The following is a 27604-nucleotide window of genomic DNA, read 5'->3' on the forward strand; positions in this document are numbered from 1 at the left end:
AAACTCTCTCCTGAGAAGTGAGAAGGCCGTCAAGGGAGGTAATCAAGAGAAACTGGAGAGGTGTTGGGCAGCTCACACTCTGAGGCCCCTCATAACTCCAATTCCAGGAACACTGACACTCTTTTTTCCCTCCCATCACTACTGGGGGACCACAGAAGACAAACTGTGATAACCCAACGGAGAAGTTAACCGTACATCCAAAGTGGCTTATCTTGGAAGACACTGCCTGTGTTTCTTACTGCCCAGATCCTGAGCCTCTTCCCATCTTCCCAAAATGCCCAAAAGATGGGATGTGACAAGGAAGACTCACCTTTCTTCTCAAAGTCCACCTTCTCTTCCCCTGGGCGTCCCAGGCTGTCAAGGGTGTGGGTCACCTGGCTGCCAAACTCATCCTCGCGGGAGACATGGTTGGCCCGCCGGGGCGGTTCATCCTCCTCCTCACAGTCATAGTCATCCAGGATGGGGGTTTCCCGAATGGGCACGCCGATGACGGAATTGTGGGCTTGAAGCCGGGAGGAGCGGAAGCTCTCCCGGGCCTGAGGACCCAGCAACACCGACGGGATATAGTGGATCTCGTGAGTGGCTTCTGTGCTTGCGCTCTTCTGGGGGATGCGGCGACGCTTCTGCCAGCGCCGCTGGGCATACAGCGCCACGGTGAACACCAGCAGCAGCAGCAGCAACGCAATGAGGCCACCCTAGAGCAAGATGGGAGAACAGGTAATGAACCACTGTTGTTTGCAGTAGAGTGTCAGAGGGGATTTTCCTGTCCACTACACTCAGCCCAAATCCCAGTTTGCTGGTAGAGTCTCAGAAACCACCAGCCATGGCTTTGAAACTAGAGAGACACAGTTTCCAAACCTGGTTTGCCTTTTGGGTTTTTTAAACCAATAAACTGTGACCTTGGGCAGAGTGTTTGACTTTTCTGAGCTTTGTTTTTCATGAGCATAAAGGATGAGTAAGAATCTCTGCTCCCCCTCCTTCACAAGATTGCCAGGAGGACCAATCCAGATACCAACATTTGGGAAGAGCCTCCCACCAGCTGAACTACTCCAGCACAGTTGCTCATGCTTCCATAGCCTTGCTTCCTCATCTCTAGAATGAGTTCATGTTCTCTTTGCAAGGCTCTCAGCTCACTAACGCTGAAATTTGGGATGGGGCATAGGTAGGTAAAATAGATAAGAGGTAAGCAGGCATGCAGGTGTGACTGATAGTGCTGGAGAAGAGGCCAAGGCTCTGTCTTGACTCCAACAGTGATCTACTTCGGGTTACCTGGAAAGGTTTCTCTGAATGTCAGAACTTAAAAACAAATATGCAAATCAAACAAAGTTATAAGTATGTATATTTATGTGTATGTGTGTGTATTACCTATCAAATACAGTGAGTCCCCTAGATACAAAATTTCAGATTGTGAACTTTCAAAGATGCAAATGTGTATTCACACGTCCAGTAAGGTAAGTTAGTTCACATCGTCATGTATGTGCACCTTCTATAAATGGTTGTGCTTTTGTGTACTTTACTGTGCAGTACTGCATAGAGTACGGTAGCATACTATGTTTATTTCAAGCCCAGGATGTCCAGAAACAAATATAAAAGCAACTGATTGTTTTAATTGAATACCTGAGCTAGCTTTGTTGAATTTATGAACAAATTGGACTTATGAATATTGTCTTGAAACAGAACTCATTCATATATAGGGGACTTACTGTATGTGTAAAATGTGTGTGTGTGTGTGTGTGTGTACAGTTTATCACATCGGGAGCCCAAGAAAAACAGATCTTCTTTCCTCAACAGAACATATGAGCATGTTTGCTCTGTGCCTAGAAATCATGTGTGGCATGGTATCATTTATCTTTTTTTTTCTGGATCAGAAATAAGAAAGGAAGGAGATAGGAAGGGAGTGCAGATGAGTGAAGAGGAGAGAGAGAACAGAAAAGGAGGGTAATGAGAGAAAAGGACTAGGAGAAACACTAGCCCTTGATAAATGTAATGGCAGACCCTCTTTTATCACTTTTATTTAATGCTATTTTGGTAATCTTCGAGACAAGATTATGTGATAGCAATTATAATTCCTGCTCTATAAATGAAGAAAGAGTGGTTTAGAGAGGTTAGGTAACTTGTTTGCAGTCACACAGCCAGGTTTTAATCCCTGGTCTAACTGGGTTCAAAAGGCCAGGAAGTGGTGGCACTGCAACTGGGCTCCAACTCTCCATTGCATAGTCATTGGTTATTAGACAGCAGTTCCCACCAAGCAAAGAGAGAAAAAGAGAACAGGAGGAAAGACAGAAAGGGCACAGGAAGAGAGTGCGATCCTGAGAAGCAAAAAAGAAAGCACTATTTTCAAATCCAGGCTTCAGTAGCACATCTGGAGGATGCCTCTTCAGAGAAACTTTTCATTCTGGTCCATTGATGCCCTTGGGGGAATCTCCTTGTCTGACTCAGTCCTTTACCTTCTCATCTGTGTTTCTCATCCTGTGAGGCTCAGGATTTGTCTGGTTCCAGAGCCCTTCATTCCTCACCACCCGCCAGCCCTCTCAAATTATGGTTGTTGGACCCCACAAGGGTCCTCACTGACCTCATAGGCTAAAAGGCTTGTAGAGAGGACTTAGTATAGTGTAGTGTGGGCCACAGGGTAACTGTGCACGGATTATTAGCTATTGTTACTGTCAACAGCATTCAGCAAATATACATTTAATGCTGAAGGAATAAATAAAGGAATGAATAAATGACTTGACTCAAATTTCTCATCTGCAAAACTTGCCTTGGGTCCCCAAGCCCTTCTCAATCTGAACAAAATATTTGATATAGGCTCTTTCATTTGTCTTTATACCTATCCTTGTCCTATGTCAAATTAGAAACCAGCCGGGCTCGGTGGCTCAGCCTGTAATCCCGCACTTTGGGAGGTTGAGCTGAGTGGATTGCCTGAGCCCGCGGGTTCGAGACCCGCCTGGGCAACTTGGCAAGACCTCATCTCTACAATAAATCAAAAATTAGCTGGGCGTGGTAGTGCATGCCTGTAGTTCTAGCTACTTGGAAGACTGAGGCGGAAGGATCATTGGAGCCCAGCAGGTCGAGGCTGCGGTAGACGGGAGTGGCCACTGCACTCTAGCCTGGGCGACAGAATGAGACTCTAATTCAAAAAAAAAAAAAAAATAGAAACCAAGGCCCAGAGACAAGTCATTTACCCAAGGAGGCGGAGCTAACATTCAAACTATTTCTGAAAGCATGATATTAAAACTGTGCTTTGGGTGAAGAAGGGACAGGAACAGCAAAAGTCTAATGAGCTCAGCCTCACTTTTGCCTTATCAAATTACCTATGTTATTTCAGGTGCAGATTTGCCCAAATAGGAAACTTCTAGAAGGAGGTGGCAGGCCCTGAACATGAGGGTCCCTTTACCTTATTAACCTCCTGATTCTTGAGTCCCTGGCCTCCTTGTTTGATATGAACTCAGGCCACTGGCCCTGGTACTCCCATTGGGGCACAGCTTCCTTTTCCTCACTCCCCACCTGCCCTGAACTCAGCTCCAACTGAGTTGCCGACCACATGGCTCCTGTTACAGATGGACATTTTATTATAATAATTCAGCTAAAGCAGAATTCCAGTAGCTAGGGCTGATCGTGCAATTGACTATGGAAACAGAACTCCCCAGGCTGGGCTTGTAGAGGCTCAAAGGACCTCATTCAAGACACAGTAACAGCTTGGGTGATGTTACAAGTCTGACCATCCCTACCTTTTGGACCCTGAAAAAGTAGTGAAATACGTGGAATTGGAGATATTCTTAGAAGAGGCAGGAAAAAGGTCTGAATTCAATTTTACTCATAGTGTGACCTTGGGCTATCAACTATGACCCCTCAGTTTATTCAACTGTAAATTGTATTTGGCTAATACTTGTAATACTATATCACACAGTTAGAAACAATAAAGATTGGGGTTCAGAAACACTTGGTTGAAATCTCATGCTGCCACATATAAGCTGAGTGGTCTTGCACAAAGGACATAATTTCTCTGAATAACAATTTTATCATCTATAAATCTAGATCCAAGACTTCCTGGTAGAGGGAGGTGAGATGTGCACTAATGGGTGTGGAATACTTCACTCAGTGCCTAACACACGGTAAACCCGTGTTGCAGGAAATTTCTCATTCATGGTATCCATAGGGTTATTGTGCAAATCGAATTTGGAAACAGCTGTACTATCTCTTACAAACTGGAGAGTGTAGTGCACAGGCAAAGAAGCTCAAGAGAACCATTTGGCCGCCTCTGACCTAGTGGGACACTCCACCCAAAGAAAGCAGATGAGTGACTCAGAATCAAGGTGAAATTGTAGGCTGCACCCACCCACATTGGTCTAGGATGCTGCACTGGCTCACAGTTTGACTCTTGCTCTTGTATTTCAGCCTCCCACACCAGGGGCAAGCAAGCAGAAAAGCAGGAGCAATCAATCAGCGGCTATGCAGGGCCAGGGCATCTAGCCTCTACAAGGAGTGAACACAGGCCCAGGCAGTGGAAAAATGCTGCAGGGCAAGAAGGGAGCTGGAGAGGGAGGAAAAGACATAGGAAACAAGCTGCGAATTTTTAGAAATCAAGTTAGGAAGAGGCCAAGGCTCAAGGGGTGGCAAACTGAACCCCGGCTGGCCTCAGGGACAACCTGACTCCAAATACGATTTGAGCTGTGCTCACTCTAGGGTGGTCCCAGACAAGCAAGGTTGAAATGGCTGTGAGTTCCAGAGATAACAATGCCAGTCTATTAGTTAGGGGTTTGTTTCAGTCGGGATATAAGTTGGACAGATCTGGGGGAGATCAGTTTGACCTTCTCCTTAGGGGTCTGAGAATTTCCCAAAACTGTCAGGCAGGAAGTAGGGAAGAGATGAGAAAGGGGAAGTATGTCCCTATGTTTTCTGGAAGCTTCCTTACAAATTTCTCTAGGCAGGATCAGCCTGCTCCTCTTGTTTGACTACTGACAGTGAGTCTCAGATTCCCCAGCAAAGCCAGACAAGGATGAGGGTGGGAGATGCCAAGGGCAGAGTGCTGTGATGGGAGCACAGGGTGTCCGGGGACACAGGGGTCAGAGTGTGAATCCTTGCTTCCCTGCTTACTGTTGGCTGTGATAAGCTGGTTACAATATTTTACTTCCTTGGGCAATAGGCTCCCTTTAAAATGAAACTGGCTGTTCACAAGGTGAAGAATTATTCTAAGGATTAAAGAAAAAAATAAAAGATCTGATAAAGAATCTGGCCCCACAAAAGTCGACAAATACCAGCCTCATTCCTTCATCTTCTGTATTTCTCTAACTCAGTCTAAATCCTTTCACCACACCCATTTGCTTAACATTTTGGGGGGGCTCCCCCAAGCCCTTAGAATAATATCTATATTTCCTAGCCTGGCACCCAAAGCCCTGCATGACTGGGTCCCTGCCTCTGACTTATTTCTTTTTTTTTTTTTTTTTTTGAGTTGGAGTCTCACTCTGTCGCCCAGACTGGAGTGCAGTGGCCGCTCCCGGCCACCGCAGCCTCGGCCTGCTGGGCTCCGGCGATCCTTCCACCTCAGCCTTCCGAGTAGCCGGAATTACAGGCATGCACCACCACGCCCGGCTGATTTTTTGATTTATTGTAGAGATGAGGTCTCACTGCCCAGGTGGGTCTCGAACCCGCGGGCTCAGGCAATTCACTCACCTCAGCCTCCCAAAGGCGTGGGATTACAGGCTGGGCCACCGAGCCCGGCTTTCTGACTTATTTCTTAGCACCCCACAAGCCTCTCCTGTCCTACCTGGTTGCGTCTCCTAAAAATGTGATGCTCCCTCTTCTGCACTTACTGTTTCCTCAGCCTGGAACACTGTCCACCCCAAATCCCAGAAGGTGACTTTATTTGAAAATAGGGTATTTGTAGTAGTAATTAGTTAAGATGAGGTCATACTGAATTAAGGTGGGCTTAAATTCAATGAATGGTGTCCTCATAAGAAGACAAAAGGACACACAGAGAAGATGGAGACAGTTAGAAGTGATGCATCTACAAGCCAAGGAATGACAATGATTGCAGGAGCCATTGGAAGCTGGCAGACAGGCATGGGGCAGATTCTTTTTATTTTCTTTCTTTCTTTTTTTTTTTTGAGTTGGAGTCTCACTCTGTTGCCCAGGCTACAGTGCAATGGCATACTCATAGTCACTGAAGCCTCTACTTGCTGAGCTCAGGCGATCCTTCTGTTTCAGCCTTCCAAATAGCTAGAACTGCAGGCATGTGCCACCACACCCAGCTAATTTTTTTGATTTATTGTAGCGATGAGACCAGTCTTGTTGCCCAGGTTGGTGTCAAACCCATGGGCTTAGGCAATTCTCTCACCTCAGCCTCCCAAAGTGCTGGGATTATAGGCGTGAGCCACTGTGTCTGGCTCAGATTCTTTTTCAAAGCCTTCAGGAGGAGCAAACCTTGTTGATATCTTGAGTTTTGAATTCCTGCTTCCTGGACTGTGAGAAAATACATTACTTTTGTCATAAGCCACACAATTTGTGGCAATTTGTTACAGCAGCCCGGGGAAACAAATGCACTCCCCTTCATCTGTTGATTTCAGCCATTTCAGCTTGGAGATCACTTCCCTAGGGAGCATCTTTGCCTTCTCAGGTTGTGATGAGGCTGACCTCTCTTCTCTCATGGCTCCACATGGCTATCCATTCTCTGGCTGCCCTGCTATGATTTGATCATCCATTTGACCACTTTCTCACCCCAAGTCCTGAGTTGACTTATCTCTACCATTTACTCAGACTTAGATGCAGTGCTTGACTCAGGAAGAGTGCTTAATAAACATCTAGCAGCTGAAAATCTTGAGCAGACTTTCCAGAAAATTGCCAAAACAACCCTTGTAATAGCTCTGACCCCAATGTCCATAGAACACCTGATCAAACCTCGTATGGCTCTTCTTTCCCTCTTTGTGGCTTTGTCTTTCCCTTGATGCTAGTGCATACAGCTGGTTTGCCTTACATACACAATATCAAAAACCAAAACTACACAGAGAGATAAAAAGTAAAAAGGACCCCCATAGCACCCCACCAAGAGCATCTTCTGAAAAGTCAAACTTAGAACGCTGTTCAGCCTGGCCTCATTTTAATCTATTTTTCATGTTAAAATATTGAGGCACGAAAGAAGGAGCCAGAGAAAGGAAAGAAAGGGATAATGTGAAAAATGGTTTATTTGACAATGTGTCATTCGGAAACTGATTATTTCTGTCTCCGGCCTTTTTAATATTCCCTCACTATGGCCAAGCCGCAAGGGGATTTGGTATTCTAAGACTGGATTTATAATACTCTGTTCAGCAGTGATAAGAACATGGGCCTTTAATCCTCAGAGCTGTGAACATGCATATTCTCCCAAGTAATGTCCTTCTCTTTTTGCCACTTGTTTCTAGTCCCCAGCAGCTGTGATGCCATGGTGGCTGGGGACTGGTGATCCACTGGGCCTTCTTTTGGCTACTTGCCTAAGGACAGAGCTAGCAGGGAAGGAGGATAGGGTTCTAAGTTTTCTAAAAAGTCTCCTCTCAGGTTTCAGTCTATGTTTAAGCTGGAAGAATGATCAGAATGTAGTCTAAGTCTTAAATCTTATAAAAAAAAAGAAACTGAGACTCAAAAGTATGGAAGTGACTTGACCAAGATCACAAACCATCCTAAAATAGTTTTGATGGCAGAATATACAGCAAATATACTCCAAAGCTGCTGAGAAATATGTGCATTGTGACAATTTGACCTATAAAATAGTTTCCACAACCTTCCATATGTCTCCACACTATGGCTGTGCTATGTCCTAGTTTTCATTACTTTTCATTGTGACAATTTTATACATGCTGAATTGGTCTCCCAGGCTTTGTTCCCCCTCCCCTACTATGCTCGATCCATCTTTCCTACACCATAACTAAGGAACAGCTGGAAACAGGGCCTCTCCTCAATGACTAAGCTAGGAGTCTTACAGTTTGACAGTTCAACTTCTTGTCAATCGGGTCTCTACCTTTGTGGATAGCCTCGTGTTAAATATATGCTTTTGAGATGCCCTTCTCAAATGCTTCGCTCATCCATGTAACCAATCCCACAGAATTCCTGCTGTACAGCATACCTGCTGCTAAGCATCCAACCACATTGAAACTTACTGCTTCCGAAGAATATCCTGAGACTGTGATCGTGCCATTTCCTCTGCCTGGAATGTTACCTTCATTTTTATTCGTCACCACCATGTCTACATGTTTACATGTCTAAGTACCACCTGGACTTCATTGCAATCTCCTTTGTGAACTCTTCTGGGCACTTCCCCTCGCCGGAGTCAGCCAGAAGAAACCTCTTTATTTCCTGCAATCCTTCAGTACTTTATCTTAACCTTCACTTAAGGAAATTTAGCATTTTCTATCTTTTATTAGAATTGCTGATGCTCTTCATTTAGCTCCCCTATAGGTTAGATTATTGTACTCATTACACAGATGAAAAATCAGAGGTTCCAAAGAGAAACTTGTTTAAGACATCACATCTAGGTAGCAAGAATATGGGATGAATTATCCTAGTGAGGGCAACTTCTAATAAACTTCAGGTACCCTCTTTCAGGATCTGGGAATGTTTACTGGACCTTGAGGGAACTGCTAGAAAATAAGATAATAACACACGTCAGATTATACTGCAAAATGCATGGCCATTCTTTAGGCATTAAGGATTAAGAGATTTGTTTCTTAAGCATGAGGGTGGCAAAAATCAGCTTTATACGTTAGAAAGATCACATTGGGTATGGTATGAAGATTGGATGCAGAAAGACCCTTAAATTTTTTTTTTTTTTTGAGTTGGTGTCACTATGTCTCCCAGGCTGGAGTGCAGTGGCCGCTCCCGGCCACCGCAACCTCGACTTGCTGGGCTCTGGTGATCCTTCCACCTTAGCCTTCCAAGTAGCTAGAACTACAGGCACCCGCTACCACACCCAGCTAATTTTTGATTTATTGTAGAGATGAGGTCTCGCCAAGTTGCCCAGGCGGGTCTCGAACCCGCGGGCTCAGGCAATCCACTCACCTCAGCCTCCCAAAGGCGTGGGATTACAGGTTGAGCCACCAAGCCCGGCTAATATTCTTTAACAATAATCTAGGATGATAGTTTTCAACTAGGGGCAATTTTGCCCCAGGAGACATTTGATATTAGAGACATTTTTTTTGTTGGCACAACTTGGAAAGGGTGTATTGGCATTCAGTGTGTGGAAGCCAAGGAATCTGTAAATATTCTACATGCCCAGGGAAGCCTCATACAACAAAGAATTATCTGGCCCTGAATGTCAATAATGCAGAGATTGAGAATCCCTGGTCTAAGAGACAGATGATGAGACCTTTAACTAGGACAGTTAAAGTGGCTATTTAGCTAGTAGGGTAGATATAAGACAACAGGACAGGAAGACTTGTGTTCTATTGGCAGGGAAGAGATGCCAACAATGACACTGAGATCTGCATTCTGTCACTGGATTAGAGAGGAACCTATCTATGTCTTATTTTTTTCTTGGGTAATCCCTTAGAAGGTTATGCAAGATCTCAGCATGTAATCAAATGAAGAGCTATGCTTATTTTAATTAATTAATTAATTAATTTATTGAGTTGGAGTCTCACTCTGTCACCCAGACTGGAGTTCAGTGGCATGCTCCTGGCCACTGCAGACTCGACCTGTTGGGCTCCGGCGATCCTTCTGCCTCAGCCTTCCAAGTACCTGGAACTACAGGTGTGCACTACCACGTCTGGCTAATTTTTTTGATTTTATTGTAAAGATGAGGTCTCGCCAAGTTACCCAGGCAGGTCTTGAACCTGCAGGCTCAGGCAATCCACTCACCTCAGCCTCCCAAAGTGCTAGAATTACAGGCTGAGCCACCGAGCCCGGCTAAAAGCTATGTTTACATGTGTGAACAACTAGGAGGAATAAATGCACAAAAAATAAGGGTTTGCATACATATGAATGTGTATATCTACACATATATATTCACATCTATAAAAGTACACTCATACCTATCTTAATATATCTATAGTTAGCTATTTTCATCTATATTTATCTCTTTGCCTTTAGATAGATATAGGGTGACCTATTTAAGAAAGTCCTATTATAGAAAATGAAACTTTTTTTTAACTTGGCATCTATTTATCATGTGTTTATAAGAGACACTATTTTACTTCCCAAGATAATGCCAATGAAATAAAATAAAAATGCGGCAGTTCTTTGGAATTCATTCATCACCCACCCACCAACCCTGAATTCAACCTTCATTAATCATCTTTACATTAGATTAGAACAGGAGCCAAACTCTGGGAGATCATTCTGAATTCTATAGAACTCTATCAAGGGGAAAGCTAGTGGACACTTATTTGAATTCCAGTGTTTGGCCATGAGTCAGATAAAAGTTGGAGACATGGCTGTGCTACTCTTTAGTGGTGTGTCTTTGGGTAAGTCACTTGCGTTTTCTCATTTTTCTCACCTGTGAATTGGGTTACTATCATCTAAGAGAGAGAGCATGTGAGGGATTAAATGAGATTGCATTGCATAACATATAAAGCTTAATGGCTTGCAAGTATTAGTTTTTAGGAAGTATTGACATCCTTATTATTGATGTAAAACTTTGTTTCCTAAAAAAAATACACACACATACATACACACAAACAGTAATGGTGAAGTCACTACTTCCCCTCCACCATAGCATAAGATGTTCTCTGTACAGTTTCCCAGCTGCATTGCTCCCATAGGTCCCAACTTATGTGTGACCTGACCTTGTCCCTTCTCCTCTTTAGTGTGAGTAGGTGAGATTGGAAGGTTTCTAATCGTTGTTACAACTCTAATATTCTAGGAGATTTACAACTGAAAAGTGTTTTTGGAGAGATGAAATACCATATTCCTATGACATCCTGCCTGTTATTACAGGTGTAGATGCATATATTAAACTAGTTAACCATCCTGTATCGCTCACACAATTTCACACTTGTGTGCTTTTGCTCATGCTCCCTCAGCCTAAATTCCCTTCCCCCCACTTCCTGGTCTAGTCCCTAGTCCCTTAAGCCTTAGTTCGAGTGTCAGGAGCTCTCTGAAACTCTCTTTCGCTGGTTGGGTTAAGTGCCCACCTGTCAGGCCCACCGTGACTCACACTTCCGTCTGCCAGAACATGCAGCACGTTGCATCACAGTCTAACTACTCTCCCATCACCCTTGTTCCTTTTGAGAGTGTTCTTAATAATCTCAGTCTTCCCAGGACCTAGCTCAGGATCTGACACTGAGTAGCCCTCATTATGTATTTATTGTATTTCTGCGCTGGGAGGCAATGAAGAGAGAAGCAGGGTTTTATTTGTTTGTGCGTGAATTTGAATTGTACATAGCACACAGTAGTAGAGCCTCAATTACTTGTTGAAATAATGAATGAATACATCCATGATAAATGCCTCTCTAAGGGTAGGTGACCAAAATGGACCTGCATCTGTCTGGCATTCCTCCATCTGTATGTAAGAGAGGGCTGAAGGTAATTCACATGAGTTATTTGACACAAATCCATATCCCACTCCATATCCTCAGGTGGCCTCTCAAGTTCTGCTTCAAATCCCACTCTGAAGGATGGATGAATGGAGAGCATGGGGAAAAACATCTTTAAGAAGATTGAGTCTCTTCCTATTCTTTAAGTCATAAACAGGAACAAATGAACACAGGTGACCTGAGAGGAGCCTTGCCCTCATTCATTGATTTACTTACCAGGTTAAGAGCATGGCTGGAAGCAAATAAGCCTAAGTTTAAATTTTTACTGTGCCTCCCACCAGCACTGGGATCATGGGAAATTCACTCTGTGATGCTTAGTTTTCACAGAACTAACTTGAGAATCAGAACATTCACAAAAAAAGCTGTCCTGAAGAGTAGATAAGATGATATATATAAAACACATCACATCGTCCTTGACCTATGGAAAACATGCAATACATGGTAGTCTTTAGCTTAACTGTTACTGCTATTAACAGGATGTATTAAATCCTGAACCTGTGTCAAACCTTCCGCCTGGATTTGGGAATACATAGATACATCACTGGAGAACTTGAAGTTGATTTGGGAAAATAGGTAAGTCAGCAGGTAATTATCATAACACATCATTCAATATGCCCTAAGCAAGAGAAAAACATAGTAAGAAGCAAAGAGTTTCTCAGAGCCTACAAGTGTAAAACATAAAAAATGTGGGGAAAAAAGATTTCCTTGCAATTTCAATTACAGTCAAGTTCAAAGGCATGGGTGAAATGCCACCCCATCAATTACACTCACACCCAAACATGAAGGGAAGCCTGGATAGTAAAATAAACAGCATAGTGGTTGATGGCACAGTCTCTGGAATTGATGGGTCTGGGTTCAAGTACCTGTGCTGTTATTTACCAGCTATAAGGTCTTGGGTAGGGCACTACATTTTTCTGAGCCTGTGCTTTCTTATCTTAAAGTTGAGGAACGCAAACTTCACTGAATGTGATTACTATGAGAATTAGATAAGCGAATGCACAAAAGGCATTCAGCACAGCGTCTAGAACACAGCCAGAACTGAATGGAGAATGGTTTAAAAAATTCTAGCTAAGGAAAAACATACTAAGAAAGAAACCAGAAAACTTAAGTCCTGGTTCTTGCCTTGTCTCCTTATAAACTTAAAAAAAATTGCAGAAAGCTCACAGATCCTTATAAGGAATTTTTAAAAATTAAGTGGCCATATTAGCCAAATAAACTACCAAATAGGCATTCTTAACTTCATTAAAGTCAGTCTCCAAGAAGTGGCTTTGTCATCCAAGGTTGCAACATCAGTTAGTGGCAGGGCACACATCTGGCTTCAGAATCCAAAGTCCATCTGCTGCAAGTTGCTGACATGATTTCAAAACTTCTAGTGTGTCTGGGGAGCCTGCATTCTTTGCTCAGTTCATCGTTCTCTGGGAGTGTGGTGCAGACTCACAGGTCCCACATGAGATCTCCAATATTGTGCCAACCTTAAAATACTGTGCCAACAAACAGAGCCTTCTGAGGACAGAAGGAGGGCTAAGACTTGAGAGGAAGGTGGAGGCCACTGAGAACCTTGTTAATACTCAATACATATGAAATAAATTTTATATAGGCAGGGAGGTTCTGAAGGGAGCTGACAGCACAGTTGATGTTGGCTTCTTTGGAAATCATGAATGGGGAAAGGGGAGCTTGGTGTGGGGGTGGGACAGGGACTGCTAGTCTACCTCTAAGACACAGTCCCATCAGTGAGGATTCTTTTTGTATCCCCTCTAGAATAGCATCCTCACCCTTGTCTCCATTGCAGGATCTCTATCTCCTTTCCTTGCTATAATTTCCTTTACATTTCCCTGCCATTATATATGGTTCAAATAGAATGGGACTTCCAGTGACAGGGTATTTGTTTTGTTTATTACTCTATCTTCAGTACCTTGGTATTTAGTTTAGTGCTTTGTGGATGCTTAATAATTATTTTTTGGATAGATGGATGGATGGATGGATGGATGGATGGATGGATGGATGGATGGATGGATAGATGGATAAATGGATGGGTAGATGGCTGGATAGGTGGATAAATAAATGGATGGATGGATGGATGGATGAATGGATGGATGGATGGATGGATGGATGGATGGATGGATGGATGGATGGATGGATGCAGGGGTGGATGGGTGGTTGGGTGGATGGATGGATAAATGAATAGATAGCTGTCTCCCAAAGTGGGTTGGTAGCACAACAACTGTATATGAATTATTTATCGGTCCTGTCCTCAGTCTATAGCCCAGGACTGAAAGTCTGGAAGATACTTAGTGAATAAAGAAAGCATTGCTGTTAGTTTCTTCTTGGTGCCTGGGGAAGGAGTACTGATTGTAGGGATAATTAGGAGCAAAGGTGATAACTAGCTGTTTACTTCTCTCTGCTGTTGGGCCAAGGAGAAAAAGGTAGTTCAAATCCCAAGTTTGTTAAATCTTTATTTATTTGTAAATACTTAGGAGACACTAAGACAGTAAAAGGGTGAAAGGAATGTCAGATCCATCTACCCATGTACAGTCACCTTCCAGAAGAAGCAAACTGACAGCTATATCTATTTGCTATCACCATTCCTACATCTGGATGAAATTAATAGGACTTTAAGTGAAAGGGAGTATCCAAACTATAGTTCAAAAAGCACTGAACTTGAGTTCAAATCCTGTTACTGATTAGCTGTATGGTCTTGGGTCAGCCACTTTAACCTTTCTCAGCCTAAGTTCTCCCAGCCCTGAAGTAATAACAGGATTTCTTTATGTAAGAAATCCATTGAAAATCATGTTTATAAAAGAAGTATATGTGTTAAGAGATTTACACCTATCAGTGCTTAGATAAATAAGTGTTGTTAAAGAGAAAGAAGACTCAAACACCACAGGTAACACAAGCAGAGACTAACTGAAGCCACAAAGAGCAAAACTGCAAATCCGTAGACTTTTCAATATTTCTGATGCTTCCATCTTCTATCCACCAAATTTCTTCAAAACCTATTACAAGTCACACAATAGGAGTCTCTTAGAGGCACTGCTTTGCTGCCATTTTCCAGCATTGGTGATGGAGCTGCCAATTGTCTTGAAGGCATGTTGTGATGGCCTCAGGATCTCCCCTGCTGGGCCTGATCAAGAAAACCCCAGGAAAGTTAGTTACTGGGGGCAGAAAGTCAAGCTCAAGATGATAAGCAATGAGAAGGGAAAGAGAGAGGACACCACAGGAGGCTGGTTCATGTGATGACAGGAGCAGGAAGCAAAAACTGGCCAGTGCCCTTGATGTGCCCATCATGGCTGACCTGATAAGATTCACCTTTTCCTCTTTCCCTTCTTACTTCATGTCTCCTGAGTATTTGAAAACATGGATTCCAACATTTTCTAAGTATCCTAGTTGGCAGAGCGAACTACCCAGCCACCTGCCACCTTACTCTTCATAACCTCTCTCACCTCTAAAATGCCTTCCACCCTCAATAGGTCAGGCAACCTGGGCACAGGTTGCAGGGGCAGCTGGTAGGTCATAATTTCTTTCCTTGCTCAAGGAATATCCCAATTGTAACACTGATAATCACCCCTCCCCACTCAGTCCTACCAGGGGACTGAACATCTCAAAAGTCTATTCCCTGAGACATTGCTGTCACACACTGGGCTACCTCAAGCTGAATCTCCAGGTCATGCTCCCTTCCTCCCCCAAGATGGTGCATTTATAACCTCCCAAGGTCCATCCTCATATCCTGCCCCAGCTTGGCTCCTAAGACTGGACAGTGTCTTCAACTCAAGCCCAGGGTGAAACACAGGGACCCAAAACCTCAGCACATTGTAGCCTAAAGGGATCAGTGATAGTTCCCCAAACTACCACACAGGAAAACACATCATTTAGGGGACTAATTGAGCTTGATATGGAAAAACATGAGCCTAGGAACTTTCTAAAATGCAGATGAATTAGATGCAGATGACTTAATCCCATAGCTGCTGAATTAAAAGCTCAGGTCATAGATCCACCTCCTACCCACATTGGTGACGTGGCTTGGGCTCACTCAAGCCTGGGTTTCTGGCTCGTTCAGAGCCTTGTGCATTTTGGACCAACCAAAAATATTTCAGAGGAAAACAGACTGAAGTGGGATAGGAACTGGTAGAATAGGCCCTGCCTCAGAGAAAGTCCTGAATCTCATATTGATCCTGAGCCTCCAAGGCAGTTGCATTGTTAATTTCTTAAGGCTGCTATAAAAATCACCATAAACTGGGTGGCTTAAAAACATTGGAAATGTATTCTTTCATAGTTCAGGAGGTCAATGAAGGTGCCAGCAGGGTTATATTCCCTCTAAAGGCTCTAGGGCAGAATTCCCCCTTACCTTTTCTAGCTTCTGGTGGCTCCTGGAATTTCTTGGCTTGTGGTAGCATCACTCCAAACTCTGTCTCTATCTTCACATCACCTTTTCACCTGTGTCTCTCTGTGTCCTTTCCTCTTCTTATAAGAACATCAGTCATTATATTGAGGGCTCACTAAATCCAGGATGATTGAATCCTAAGATCTTTGGTTAATTACATCTCTAAATACTTTATTTCCAAAGAAGGTTACATTCTGAGTATCCAGGTGGACATGAATTATGGAGGAACACTATTCAATCCACTATGCTGAGCAAGGATATCTAGGTCAATTACATAGAGCCAAGAGCCTCTGAAGTAAACCACAGTAGGTGAACCAAGAAGATTCAGCAAGGAAAAAAAGGTCGAAGAGAGGATGGAAATAAGACCTCTTTTTCTAACCTTGCATGGGTATGCTGACACAGAGGGAACAGACACTGCATGCATTACAATCAATGAGGAGCAATTCCACACATGGCTTTGGACTGAAAACATAACAAAGCACAGAAAAAACAAAGCAAACTCACCTTTAAAAACGCAGCTTGCATATTTTCTTGACCCTCCCAGATAGAACTGATCTTCCTCAAACTTGCCTCACCGTAAGAATCATCTGGGGATGCTTATTTATTCCTAGGTTTTACCTAACCCTGCAGGAGACCTTATCTTCAGGTAGGTTTGGTAGTGCTGGTAGTGGTTAAAGCACAGGTTGAAGTGGAGCACAAGAGTATTCAAATCCCATCTACAGCACTCTCCGAGTTTCTGATCACAGGCAGGTCAATTGATTCTCTGTATCTCATCTTCCCTGTCTGTGAAGTGATGTTAAACAGTAGTATCTACTTTAGGATTACATGCATCACTCTGCTGAGTGACTATAACAATAGAAATTCTTAGTATTATAGAGCCATGACTATTAGCAAGTACATGACTGTCTATAATAGAACTATCCCACTCATTCGCATACATTTATCCACATACATGTCTTCCCTGATTGGCCTTTTTTCTTCTGATTTATATTTGCCATTTAGCTTCTTAGTTAAATTTCAGACTCTGAATCCACCAAATCTGAATTCAAATATGAGTACTACTCTACTGGTTGTGTGGCCTCTTACAAATTACTTTATTTTGTATCTAGAAAATGAGGATAATAAGCAAATCTACTTTGTATGGTTGCGCATATAAAACAAAGTAAATAATATACTAGTTTGAAATAATTAAATATCCCAAATGGAAGTGATTATGGAATTTTTTGAGGTGAAAGGGGAATCAGTTCCATATTACTGGAGAAGTCCATTTAACCAACAATTTAGGGAGAGTCTGGTTAGGTGGGGATGGAGCCAGGGAGAGGGGAAAATAGAGTGAGTAGAAAGTGGGGAGACTGAAAGGTAAAGGGGAGCTAGAAGGGAGCAGAGGAGAGCAGAAAGGAACTTCATGTTTGAGGATCTAGGGGATGGTCTAATCCCATTCACCAGCCCATTACAAACATAAGAATTGCTTTCATTTTGGTCATAAGCTTCTTGCTTGTTCTCTGTTAAGACCAAGAGGCTGTCCACTGAGGCTGGATGCCACAAGGGCACTAAGTGAGACCAACTTCCATTTACCATCATTGCCTTTTAAGAGACCCACCCTGTGGGAAACAGCACAGCAGGGGTTAGGAGGTCTTTGGAGACAGAACTGGAGTAAATCTTAGCCTGGTCACCTCTGCAGGTCTCTACAACAAAGCTAAAAAAGCCACCCAGGTTAAGTGCTCCTACAAAAGTAATAGCAAAAGGTAAGAGTCCATTACAAAGGCTTCCAGGAGCCTCATTTTACTCACCTGTTTAGTGGGCATTATGACAGTCCTAATTATTTGCGTTATTTTGCGGATTAAATGAAGATGTGCACTTAAATACTCTGAATAGCGTTAGGAAGTGTTTTTCACCCACATCTCAGGTTTTGATCAGGATGAATATCCCCAATCACTCTTCCTTTGCTTCTCCCCACTGAGGTGGAGTGAAGCTGGATGAGGACTTGGGCTTGCACAGCTTTGTATCTTCATTACCCGCTTTGCTGGGTAGCCCACTGTCCTTCAAAAGCAGCCTTCTGCTCAACCCCGCCACACCTTCCATTTCATGGGGACAGATGCCCACTGAGAAGATGCCAGACACTCAGCACTTACCCTGGGCAGGAAAGTACCCATTTTTGCCAAGCCCTCCAAACTAACCTTTCCCAGCAATAAAAGCAAAATGTTCATCTCCATCTGCTTCACTCCTTTTCCTAATCTTTCAAGTTGTTCTTAATTCAGTTGAAGAAAACATGAGGCTCCCACAAACCCCATGCCCATTGTCAGCGTCCACAGAATGTTCTCAGCAAATGGTTCTACTGTTATTATTATGTTCACCAGAAACTCCCTTGTCTCTCTTTTTGTTGGGAGCATTTTTTTTTGTTCCTTTCTCTTTCTAAAAGCTTTTACATTTTTCTGTCTTTTGTCCATATAGCTCCGAAATTTCACTACAATGCAACTAGGTATGGATTTTTTTTTCCTTTTTGTTTCTCATTCATCTTGCTTGGTACCCAGAGGACCTTTTCAAATCTGTCACTCCTTTCTTCAGCTCAGGGATGAGTTCTGGCATTATCTCCTTCCTCCCACTGTCTGTGCCTGGATTCTGCAGCTCCTCCCTTTGCTGTTAGCAAGCGAGCAGTTCATCTGGGGGCTTGTGTTCTTCCAGTCTCAGTCTCAGAGCCTCCCCTGGATCCAGAGCTGTGTACCCTTCAGAGAGGCAGAGAGCAGGCTGGGAGCAGCACTCCTGAAGAAACCAGGGAGGGGCCGCTCCTTGGGAGGAGGCCCTGTTTCTAATTCCCCAGAGCACTCGTTCCTCATTCAAAATCAGGAAATCACAGGAAATTGCTGGACCTAAACCAGTATCAGACACGGTGGAAGCCAGGAACTGGGAACGTAATCCTGTTAATGAGATTTTGGGCAAGTCACTCAACTCCCCTTAGCCTGCTTGTCCTCATCAGTCAAGTGGCAACAATAATTTACCTTACTTGACTCCCAGGGTGGCTGGAAGAATCAAATGAGACGATGCACATGAAAAAGCTTTAAAAATTATTGTGATACATATATTATCCACACACACACAAAAAACATATTCTTAAAACACACTCTATTACAGAGAAAGACTGAAACCCACTAAACAAATTTCTGCTCATCTTTCATGATCCAGTTGAAATGTCCCAGCTTCTATTTATTGGATCAGTGCCTGAAATAATTGGCATGAATTTTTTTTTTTAAAGAGGATATATTTAAACAGGGAATTGCACTCAGGGCGGAGTGGTGATCATTGTGAAATGTGCACACTGAGACTGTCCAAAGAAGATAGTAGTTTTGTGTTATCCATCCCATTTTCACCTTGGATTATTGATGCTCATCAAGTGTAACAGTGTGGATACTGACTTAACTCCTTAAATTTCTGTCTGTTTCTGTATCTCCTGTCTCTCATAAACTCTATCTAGGTTAATTCACGCAAATGAAGTACACATTTGCTAGGACTCCACTGTTACAAAACGCTTCTTGTGTCTGTCTTATGAATTGGAGATCCTCGTAAGGTTCTATTCGGACCAATGACTCCTTGCTAAAAATGTTGGTGGACCACATCTCTTTGTAACGGGAAGGTATTTTTGGAGTGTGCTATATCCAAAAGCTGGGCAGCACATAGAGGAATCAGAAGAGATGGCAGGGTCTGTGCATACAGGCAGAGGGCAAAAGACCAGAGCCAACTCCTCTCTTCTTCAAACCAGAGAAGGCAGCAGTTGATACCTAGCTGCCCGCCACCAGCCTGAGAAGGGAGCCTCAGGCAGGGACAGATTGTGTTTGGGTTGGAGGGTAAGACTATAATAACTCAATGGAGACAATACAGACGTGCTTAGCATTCAGACCACTGCACTACAATCTCCCCTCCCATTTCTCCTCCCTGCCTCTCCAGCACCAGCTTACCCATTGTGAGCCAGTCACGTGTCTCATACCATGCTGAACAGATGCTCAACAGCAGCTAGAGGGAGACCAGTGGAGGCAAACACACTCATCTTTCTAAACCAAAATTCCACTTTCCAAAGGTCAGAATGGACAGGAACTCAGAGATCTTAAGGTTAGCTGATATTGTTCGAATGATCACTGCTTTGGTACACTTTCCTTTGAAAAAATTTTAATTGGAAATCCATTTCTGAATAAAACTATAAAATAGGAGCTGTGCCAGTCTGAAGGGAGATTTGGAGTCTGAAATTTCTAGAGCTGCACGGAGCAGAACTTAAAAAAAAAAAAAGGAGTCTTTCCTTTTGCAAAGGGGGAGGTCAAGGCTGAGAGAAAATAAAAACCTTTTCTAGAACAAATATGGTTAGCAGCAGAGTCAGGAGTAGAACCCAGCTCTTTGGTGGCCATTGAAAGGCTTGTTTCCTACAAATCAAAACCACATTGAGATACCACCTAACCCCGTAAGAATGGCTATCATTAACAAAGCCAACAACAACAGATGATGGAGAGGATGTGGAGAAAAAGGAAAGCTTCTATACTGTTGGTGGGAATGCAAACTAATGCAACCTCTTTGAAAGACAGTGTGGCAATTTCTGTAAGAACTAGAAATGAACCTTCCATATGATCCAGCAATTTCCCTATTGGGAATATGCCCAGAGGAACTCAAATCATTCTACATAAAAGATACCTGCACATGTATGTTTGTTGCAGCTCTATTCACAATAGCAAAAACATGGAACCAACCATGTTTCCCATGGAAGCTGGACTGGATTTTTAAAACGTGGTATATATGCACAATGGAATATTATGCGGCCATAAAGAAGGACAAACATAGACTTCACAGCAGCTTGGATGGATTTAGAGTTGATCACACTCAGTGATCTATCACAGAAACAAAGAACAGAGTACCATATGTTCTCACTCATAAGTAAACCTTGAACAATTATAATACTATAAGAAAGGGATTGGCAGTTCAGGGAAACTGCTAGGGAAGGGAGGGGCATAACCTCATCAACAAGGGTACCTGCATAATGAATATTTGTATACCTAACCCTGAACTGTAATGAATATTTGTATACCCAACCCACATCTTTATAATAAAAAAAAGAAAGGCTTGTTTCCATAATCAGACACAAGACAGAAAGTTGTTTAGAGATGATCCATATATCAGTGATTTTAAGGGTTCTAGGTAAGTAATGGATGTTTGCTGTTTTGCAGGGTATTAGAAGGAGAAAAAAATGTTAAATTCAATTTTTTACTTATTTTTTTTTTTTTAGAGACAGTGTCTCATTCTGTCACCCAAGGTGGAGTGCAGTGGTGCAGTCATAGCACACTGCAGCCTTGAACTCCTAGGCTCAGTGATCCTTCTGCCTCAGCCTCCCAAGTAGCTGGGACTACAGACGCACATTACCATGCCCAGTTAATTTTATTTTTTTTTCCTTTTTTATTATAAAGCTGTGGGGTACAATTCAGGTATACAAACGTTGATTATGCAGGTACCCTTGTTGATGAGGTATGTCCCTCCCTCCCCTAACAGTTTCCCTCAACTGCCTATCCCCCCCACCCCCACTGGATAATTTTAATTTTTTGTATAGATTGTATCTCATTATGTTACCCAGGCTGGTCTTGAATTCCTGTTTCAATCATTTGCATGTTATCAACCAGTTTTCCCAGCACCATTTACTGAATAGATTCTCCTCTTCCTAGTGGTTGTTGATGAAGGCTTTGTCAAAGATGAGTTAGTTGAGAAATTGAGGCTTTGCTTCTGGAATCTCTATCCTGTTCCATTGGTCTCTATGCCTGTTCTTATACCAATACCAGGCTATTTTGATTATTGTAGCTTTATAATAAAGTTTATAGAAAGGTGAGATTGGCAGTAGTGGGAATCTGCCTGGGGAAGGAGAGGCACACACCTCATCAACAAGGATACCTGCACAATGAATATTTGTATACCTAACCCTGAATTGTAACCTACAATTTTAAAATTAAAATAATAATAATAATAATAAAATTTAAAGTCTGGAAGTGTGATATCTCTTGCTTTGTTTCTTTTGCTGAGGATTGTTTTGGCTATTCATGGTCATTTATGTTTCCATATGAATTTCTCAAGTTATCCTCCCACCTCGGCCTCCTTATGTGTTGGGATTACAGGCATGAGCTACCACACCTGGCTGGTAAATTCCATTTTCTCAGTCCTTGTTGCATGTCACTTATTGGTATTGACAAATTAAATCCTTTATCTAAGTAAATTAATCCTCATAGTAAATCAGTGAGGTCAGTTTAAAGATACCCATTTTGCAGATAAGAAAATAAAGAGGTTAAGCAATTTACTTCAGGTCACAAAATTAATCTTTAGCAAACTCATTATTAAAACACAGACCAGGAATTTGTTACCTATTCCAATTCCGATAAGGGTGTCTCTTGCATTTTCTTTTTTTCTTTTTTTTTTATCATTTAAAAAAATGTTTGTTTTGAAGATGTGGGGTACAATTCAGGGTTAGGTATACAAATGTTCATTATGCAAGTACCCTTGTTGATGAGATGTGCCCCCCTCCCCTGGCAGTTTTCCACTACTGTCAATCCCTTTCTTATAGTATTATGATAATTGTTCAAGGTCCGTTTATGAGTGACATGTTCTCACTCTCCTGCATTTTCTAAGATTCTTAAAGTTTTACATTTAGGTCTTTGATCCATTTAGAGCTGATCTGTTTTGTGTATGATGATAGGCAATGATCCTGTTTCAATCTTCTGCATGTGATCAGCCAGTTTTCTCAGCACCAATCACTGAATAGGTTCTCCTCTCCCCAGTGGTTGTTGATAGAGGCTTTGTCGAAGATGAGTTGGTTGAGAAATTGAGGTATTACTTCCAGAATCTCTATCCTGTTCCATTGGTCTTTACGCCTGTTCTTGTACCAATACTAGACTGTTTTGATTGATGTAGCTTTATAGTAAAATTTAAAGTCTGGAAGTGTGATACCTCCCGCTTTGTTTCTTTTGCTGAGGATTGTTTTGGCTATTCATGGTCATTTATGTTTCCATAAGAATTTCTGTATTGACATTTCTAGGTCTGAGAAAAATGATGGTGGTAATAAATCAAAACCCCAGCTACCCATACCATAAGCAATAAGATAGACAAGCAGAACCTCATTAAATTGAAAAGCTTCTGCAAAGCAAAATAAACCATCAAGAGAACAGAGAGACAGCCCACAGAATGGGAAAACATATTTGCCAATTTTATTTCTGATAAAGACTTAGCATCCAGGATATACAAGGAACTCAAAAGTGCCAAAAGGAAAAAACCAAACAGTCCCATTACAAAATGGGTAAAAGACATGGATAGACACTTCTCAAAAGAAGACATACAGACAGCCAACAGACACATGAAAAAGTGCTCAGCCTCACTAATCATCAGAGAAATGCAAATCAAAACCACATTGAGATACCACCTAACCTCAGTAAGAATGGCCATCATTAATAAAACAAAAAACAACAGATGCTGGTGAGGATGTAGAGAAAAGGGAACACTTCTTCACTGCTGGTGGGAATGCAAACTAGTTTAATCTCGGAAAACAGTGTGGCGATTTCTAAAAGAACTAGAAATTGACCTTCCATATGATGCAGCAATCCCCCTATTGGGAATATACCCAAAATAATGCAAATCATTCTACAAAAAAGATATATGTACACACATGTTTATTGCAGCACTATTCACAAAAACAAAAACATAGAACCAATTATGCTGGCCACTGAAACTGGACTAGATTTTTTTTTTAAAAAAAGGCTCATGGGCCTTGAGTGTATCTCAATCTAGCTATGGGCCTCTCAGCCCTGGGAATTTGGAGACACAGGTGTGAGGGGGCTGGGAACAGAGTTAAATGGCATTACACACACAAGAAAACTGAGGAACAGTCGCTAGATGAGTTGTCCATGAACCTATGGTTGCTGTGTGGCAGAGCTCAGAAATAAACTGAGCTCTGAAAACACCTCACACTTCATTCTGCTTTCCATCATTACCAAAACACGAGGACTATAATGTTCTTGAATAATGCACCAGAATTCTGAGGTTCTGATCGACTCAGCTATAGTCACAGTCTTGCTTGGAGCAGTGCTCACTGGGTTCTATGGTTGTTACTATCCTGGGGAGGTCCCAAATCATCAGCCCTGGACTGGACAGAATGCGTTGGAGAGAAGTTGGCCAAGGCAGACATTGGAAGAAACACCATACTGTTGGTTGGTTGGAAACTTGTTCCAAAAATGTCATAAGAAAATGAGTGAGAGCTCGGGGTGGCATGTGGGATCCTGGGAGTTAGCCCTAACGTGTGATTCTCATTGTGCAGTGGACTGTAAGCTCAAGAGGGGATGGGTGCTTTCTGCTATGTTAGGTGCTTTCTATTTCAGTGCCTGGGACATAGTAGTTGCTCAATAATAGGTGGATGAATGAATGGGGCACATTAAGTTGAATGGAATACAGTCAGTCCCAGTTTCTGAATCTGACTTTCGACTTGACCACTGATCCCATACAAGGGGCAGCCTCTCTCTGCTTCAGTTTTCTCACCTACAAAATGAATATAATAGCTGTGTATATCTCACAGGGGTGTTGTAAAAGTAAAGAAATATATGTCAAGTCCTAGTTACAGTGTCTGGCACCTATTAAGTGCTACATAAATGTTAGCTATGAGTAGGTGAAGCAAATAATAAAGTTACCCCAGAAATGCAAACACAATTGGCATGGTTGTTATCTTTTTGTGTGTCTGACATTAGTCCAAGCCTAATTGATGGCCTCAGATTATTAAATGTGGAGCAATGCCAGAGTCATGGAAAGGGTGAGACCACCATTTGTCTGGTACCTTCTGTCTGCCAATCTATGCCCTACCCACTTAAAGTACATTATTGTAATTATTCAGACACATTGATGAAGTTGGTTCTATGATTATCTTTTTTTTTTTTTACAGGTAAGGACACTAGGCCTCAAAGATTAGAGTATTTGCTCAAGGTTTTTAGAGGCAGGGTTGGTCAATGCACCCAACAGCCTTGAAGGCCGAGTATTGCCTCTGCTCCATGCTCACATGCTCAGAGGATCCCACTTCCCTCTACCTCCTAGTGGGCCCAGGGATCCATCTGGAATGGGTGTGGTCAAAGAGGAGATGCTGGTGCCAGGTGCCTCCTCCCTCTAACTCACAGGTAGCTACTGCTCTCAGTCCAGCTCATCTCCCTGGAAACACATAGTTGGGTTTCCCAAGGAGCCTGGAGCAGGGGCTGCCACTGGCCATGGCTGTGGGAAGGTGCAAAGGTGATGCTACACAGTGAAATTTCTCATCATCATGCAGTTCCAATTAAAGCCTAGCTCCCTAGAAGGAAAATAAAGTGTTTTTTAAATAATGATACCCCTGCTCCTTGTTGTGGGTGAGAAGAAAGGGCAGAGGCCCAGACTTTCTCAGGCTTGGGGCAGCAGCCCCGCTGGCTTCCAGGGATTCCCTTAGGTCCCTTGGACCAGGCATGAGTGCCTACAGTCATGAGAAAGGGGCACTCACTGGGGGAATGTTGGATGTCAGGGAGATAAGGGACAGAGACAGAATTCAAATCCAGGTCAGCTTGACTGTGAGAGGTTGATAAATAACATTGGCAAGTCCTTGCTCCTCCAAAGCTTTAGTTTTCCCATTTATGAAAAAGAAAGGGGGATTGTACCAGATGGTCTTCAAGAGTGCTCTCAGTGCTGAGACTTACAAGTTTGTCAACTGATACATCACAAGGACTTGGGCCCAACTTGTGTCTGAATCTCTTCCACAAAGCACTTCTCAGTTGGTCCTCTTGCCTTTGAGCACCTGCAGGGATGAGAAACTCACTACTTCTTAGCAGTAGGGAAGCCTGGAAAGAATTTGGAATGACTCTTTTGCTGACTATCACTGACTAGCTATGCTACTTAAGAGAGTGAACTGTGCTCTCTGGTTCTCAGTTTAATCATCAGAGAAACAGGAATGTTGGTGTCCACCTCTGACCAGTTATAAAGAGTAAGTTAAGTAAGGAGTAAGTAAGTTATAAAGAGTAAGTGTGCTTATGAGTGTTTGTGAAGTTCCAGGCATCAAATAACCCTCAAAAACACTGGTTATTTTTCTTCAAGTTGCCAAGATACCACACTCCCAAGTAGAAATAAACAACAAAAAGGAAAAAAAAAATGATACTCTATTTACATAAAGATACTAAACATTCTACAGTCTTTTCCAGCATTTACAATACCCGAAAATCAATAAGGCAAGGAGTTCTTCTTTGTAGATTCATAGATGCATCACATCATCATCATGAAAACTGAGGCCCAGAGAGTTTATCTTTCTTGTCCAAGGTCACATAGCAAAGCAGCAGCAGACTTGGGTTCCCAAATCCCAAGCTTATCATATTTTCATGTGGGGATAAAAGAGATCCTGCCACCCTGGCAGACAGCATCACCCCAGTAGCCAAAGGCAGCCTGAGTCCCTGCCACTAATGCCAACAGTGATTCCTGAGTATCTCCAAACCCAGGCATTTGCTGAGGCATCTGAAGCACAGAGATGAATGAGAAGTGGTTCCTCCTCCCCAGGGAATTACAACTGGGGGGGGGGGGAACACCAGGAGAAGGTGATGAAACCTGTCCACACGTTTCTGTAATATGATCCTTCCTCGCTCTTTTCCCCCTCATCTCCCCCACAAAAGCCCAGAGAAGCAGGCAGATGTTGGCAACATCTGGACCACTGTTGACAGGCAGCAAGTGGCTCTGGGCTGCCGCTGGAGAAAAGAAGCTGCTGGTGTTAGGAAGAATAATAAAGAGCTAACATTTACATAGTGTTTACTCCTGTTTCAAGAGACATCCCCACTTCATGCCACCCCTACTTATTAGCCCCAGCAATGCAGACAGCAGCTCTCTGAAAGCCAAGGAGAACCACTGGAACCATTCCATTTCTTTTTTTTTTTATTTTTAATTTTAAAGATGTGGGGTACAGTTCAGGTTTAGGTATACAAATATTCATTACGCAGGTACCCTTGTTGATGAAGTGTGCCTCCCCACCCCCTGGCAGTTTTCCACTACTGCCAATCCCTTTCTTATGGTATTATGATAGTTATTCAAGGTCTGCTTATGACTGAAAACATATGGCACTCTGTTCTTTGTTTCTGTAAAAGATCACTGAATATGGTAGACTCTAAATCCATCCAAGTTGCTGCAAAGTCCATATGTTTGTCTTTCTTTGTGGCTTCATAATATTCCATCGTGCATGTGTACCACATTTTTTTTTTTATCCAGTCCAGTTTCGATGGGCAGCACGGTTGGTTCTATGTTTTTGCCATTGTGAATAGTGTTGCAATAAACATGAGTGTGCAGGTATCTTCTTAATAGAATGATTTAAGTTTCTCCAGGTATACTCCCAACAGGGGGATCGCTGGATCATATGAAATGTCAAGTTCTAGTTCTTTTAGAAATCGCCACACTGTCTTCCAAAGAGATTGCACTAGTTTGCATTCCCACCAGCAGTATAGAAGTGTTCCTTTTTCTCCACATCCTTTCCAGCATCTGTTGTTTGTTTTATTAATGATGGCCATTCTTACTAGGGTTAGGTAGTATCTTAATGTGGTTTTGATTTGTATTTCTCTGATGATTAGTGAGGCTGAACACTTTTTCATGTGTAGGTTGGGTGCCTGTATGTCTTCTTTTTTTTTGAGTTGGAGTCTCACTCTGTCGCCCAGACTGGAGTGCAGTGGCTGACTCCCGGCCACCGCAG

The 27604-nt window shown here is 42.6% G+C and overlaps 1 protein-coding gene across 1 annotated transcript in view; it reads right to left on the reverse strand.

Moving 5' to 3' along the window:
• LOC110596419 (astrotactin-2-like) overlaps positions 1-27604 on the reverse strand; it is a 330568-nt gene that overhangs the window by 135782 nt on the left and 167182 nt on the right. Inside the window, exon 3 of the mRNA XM_021716831.1 lies at positions 311-695. Coding sequence (XP_021572506.1) covers positions 311-695 — 385 coding nt within the window. The remainder of the gene's footprint in view (positions 1-310; positions 696-27604) is intronic.

The sequence above is a fragment of the Carlito syrichta genome, unplaced genomic scaffold (assembly GCF_000164805.1).
Source record: "Carlito syrichta isolate Samal-C Ts95f unplaced genomic scaffold, Tarsius_syrichta-2.0.1 Scaffold309004, whole genome shotgun sequence".
NCBI classification, from domain to species: domain Eukaryota; kingdom Metazoa; phylum Chordata; class Mammalia; order Primates; family Tarsiidae; genus Carlito; species Carlito syrichta.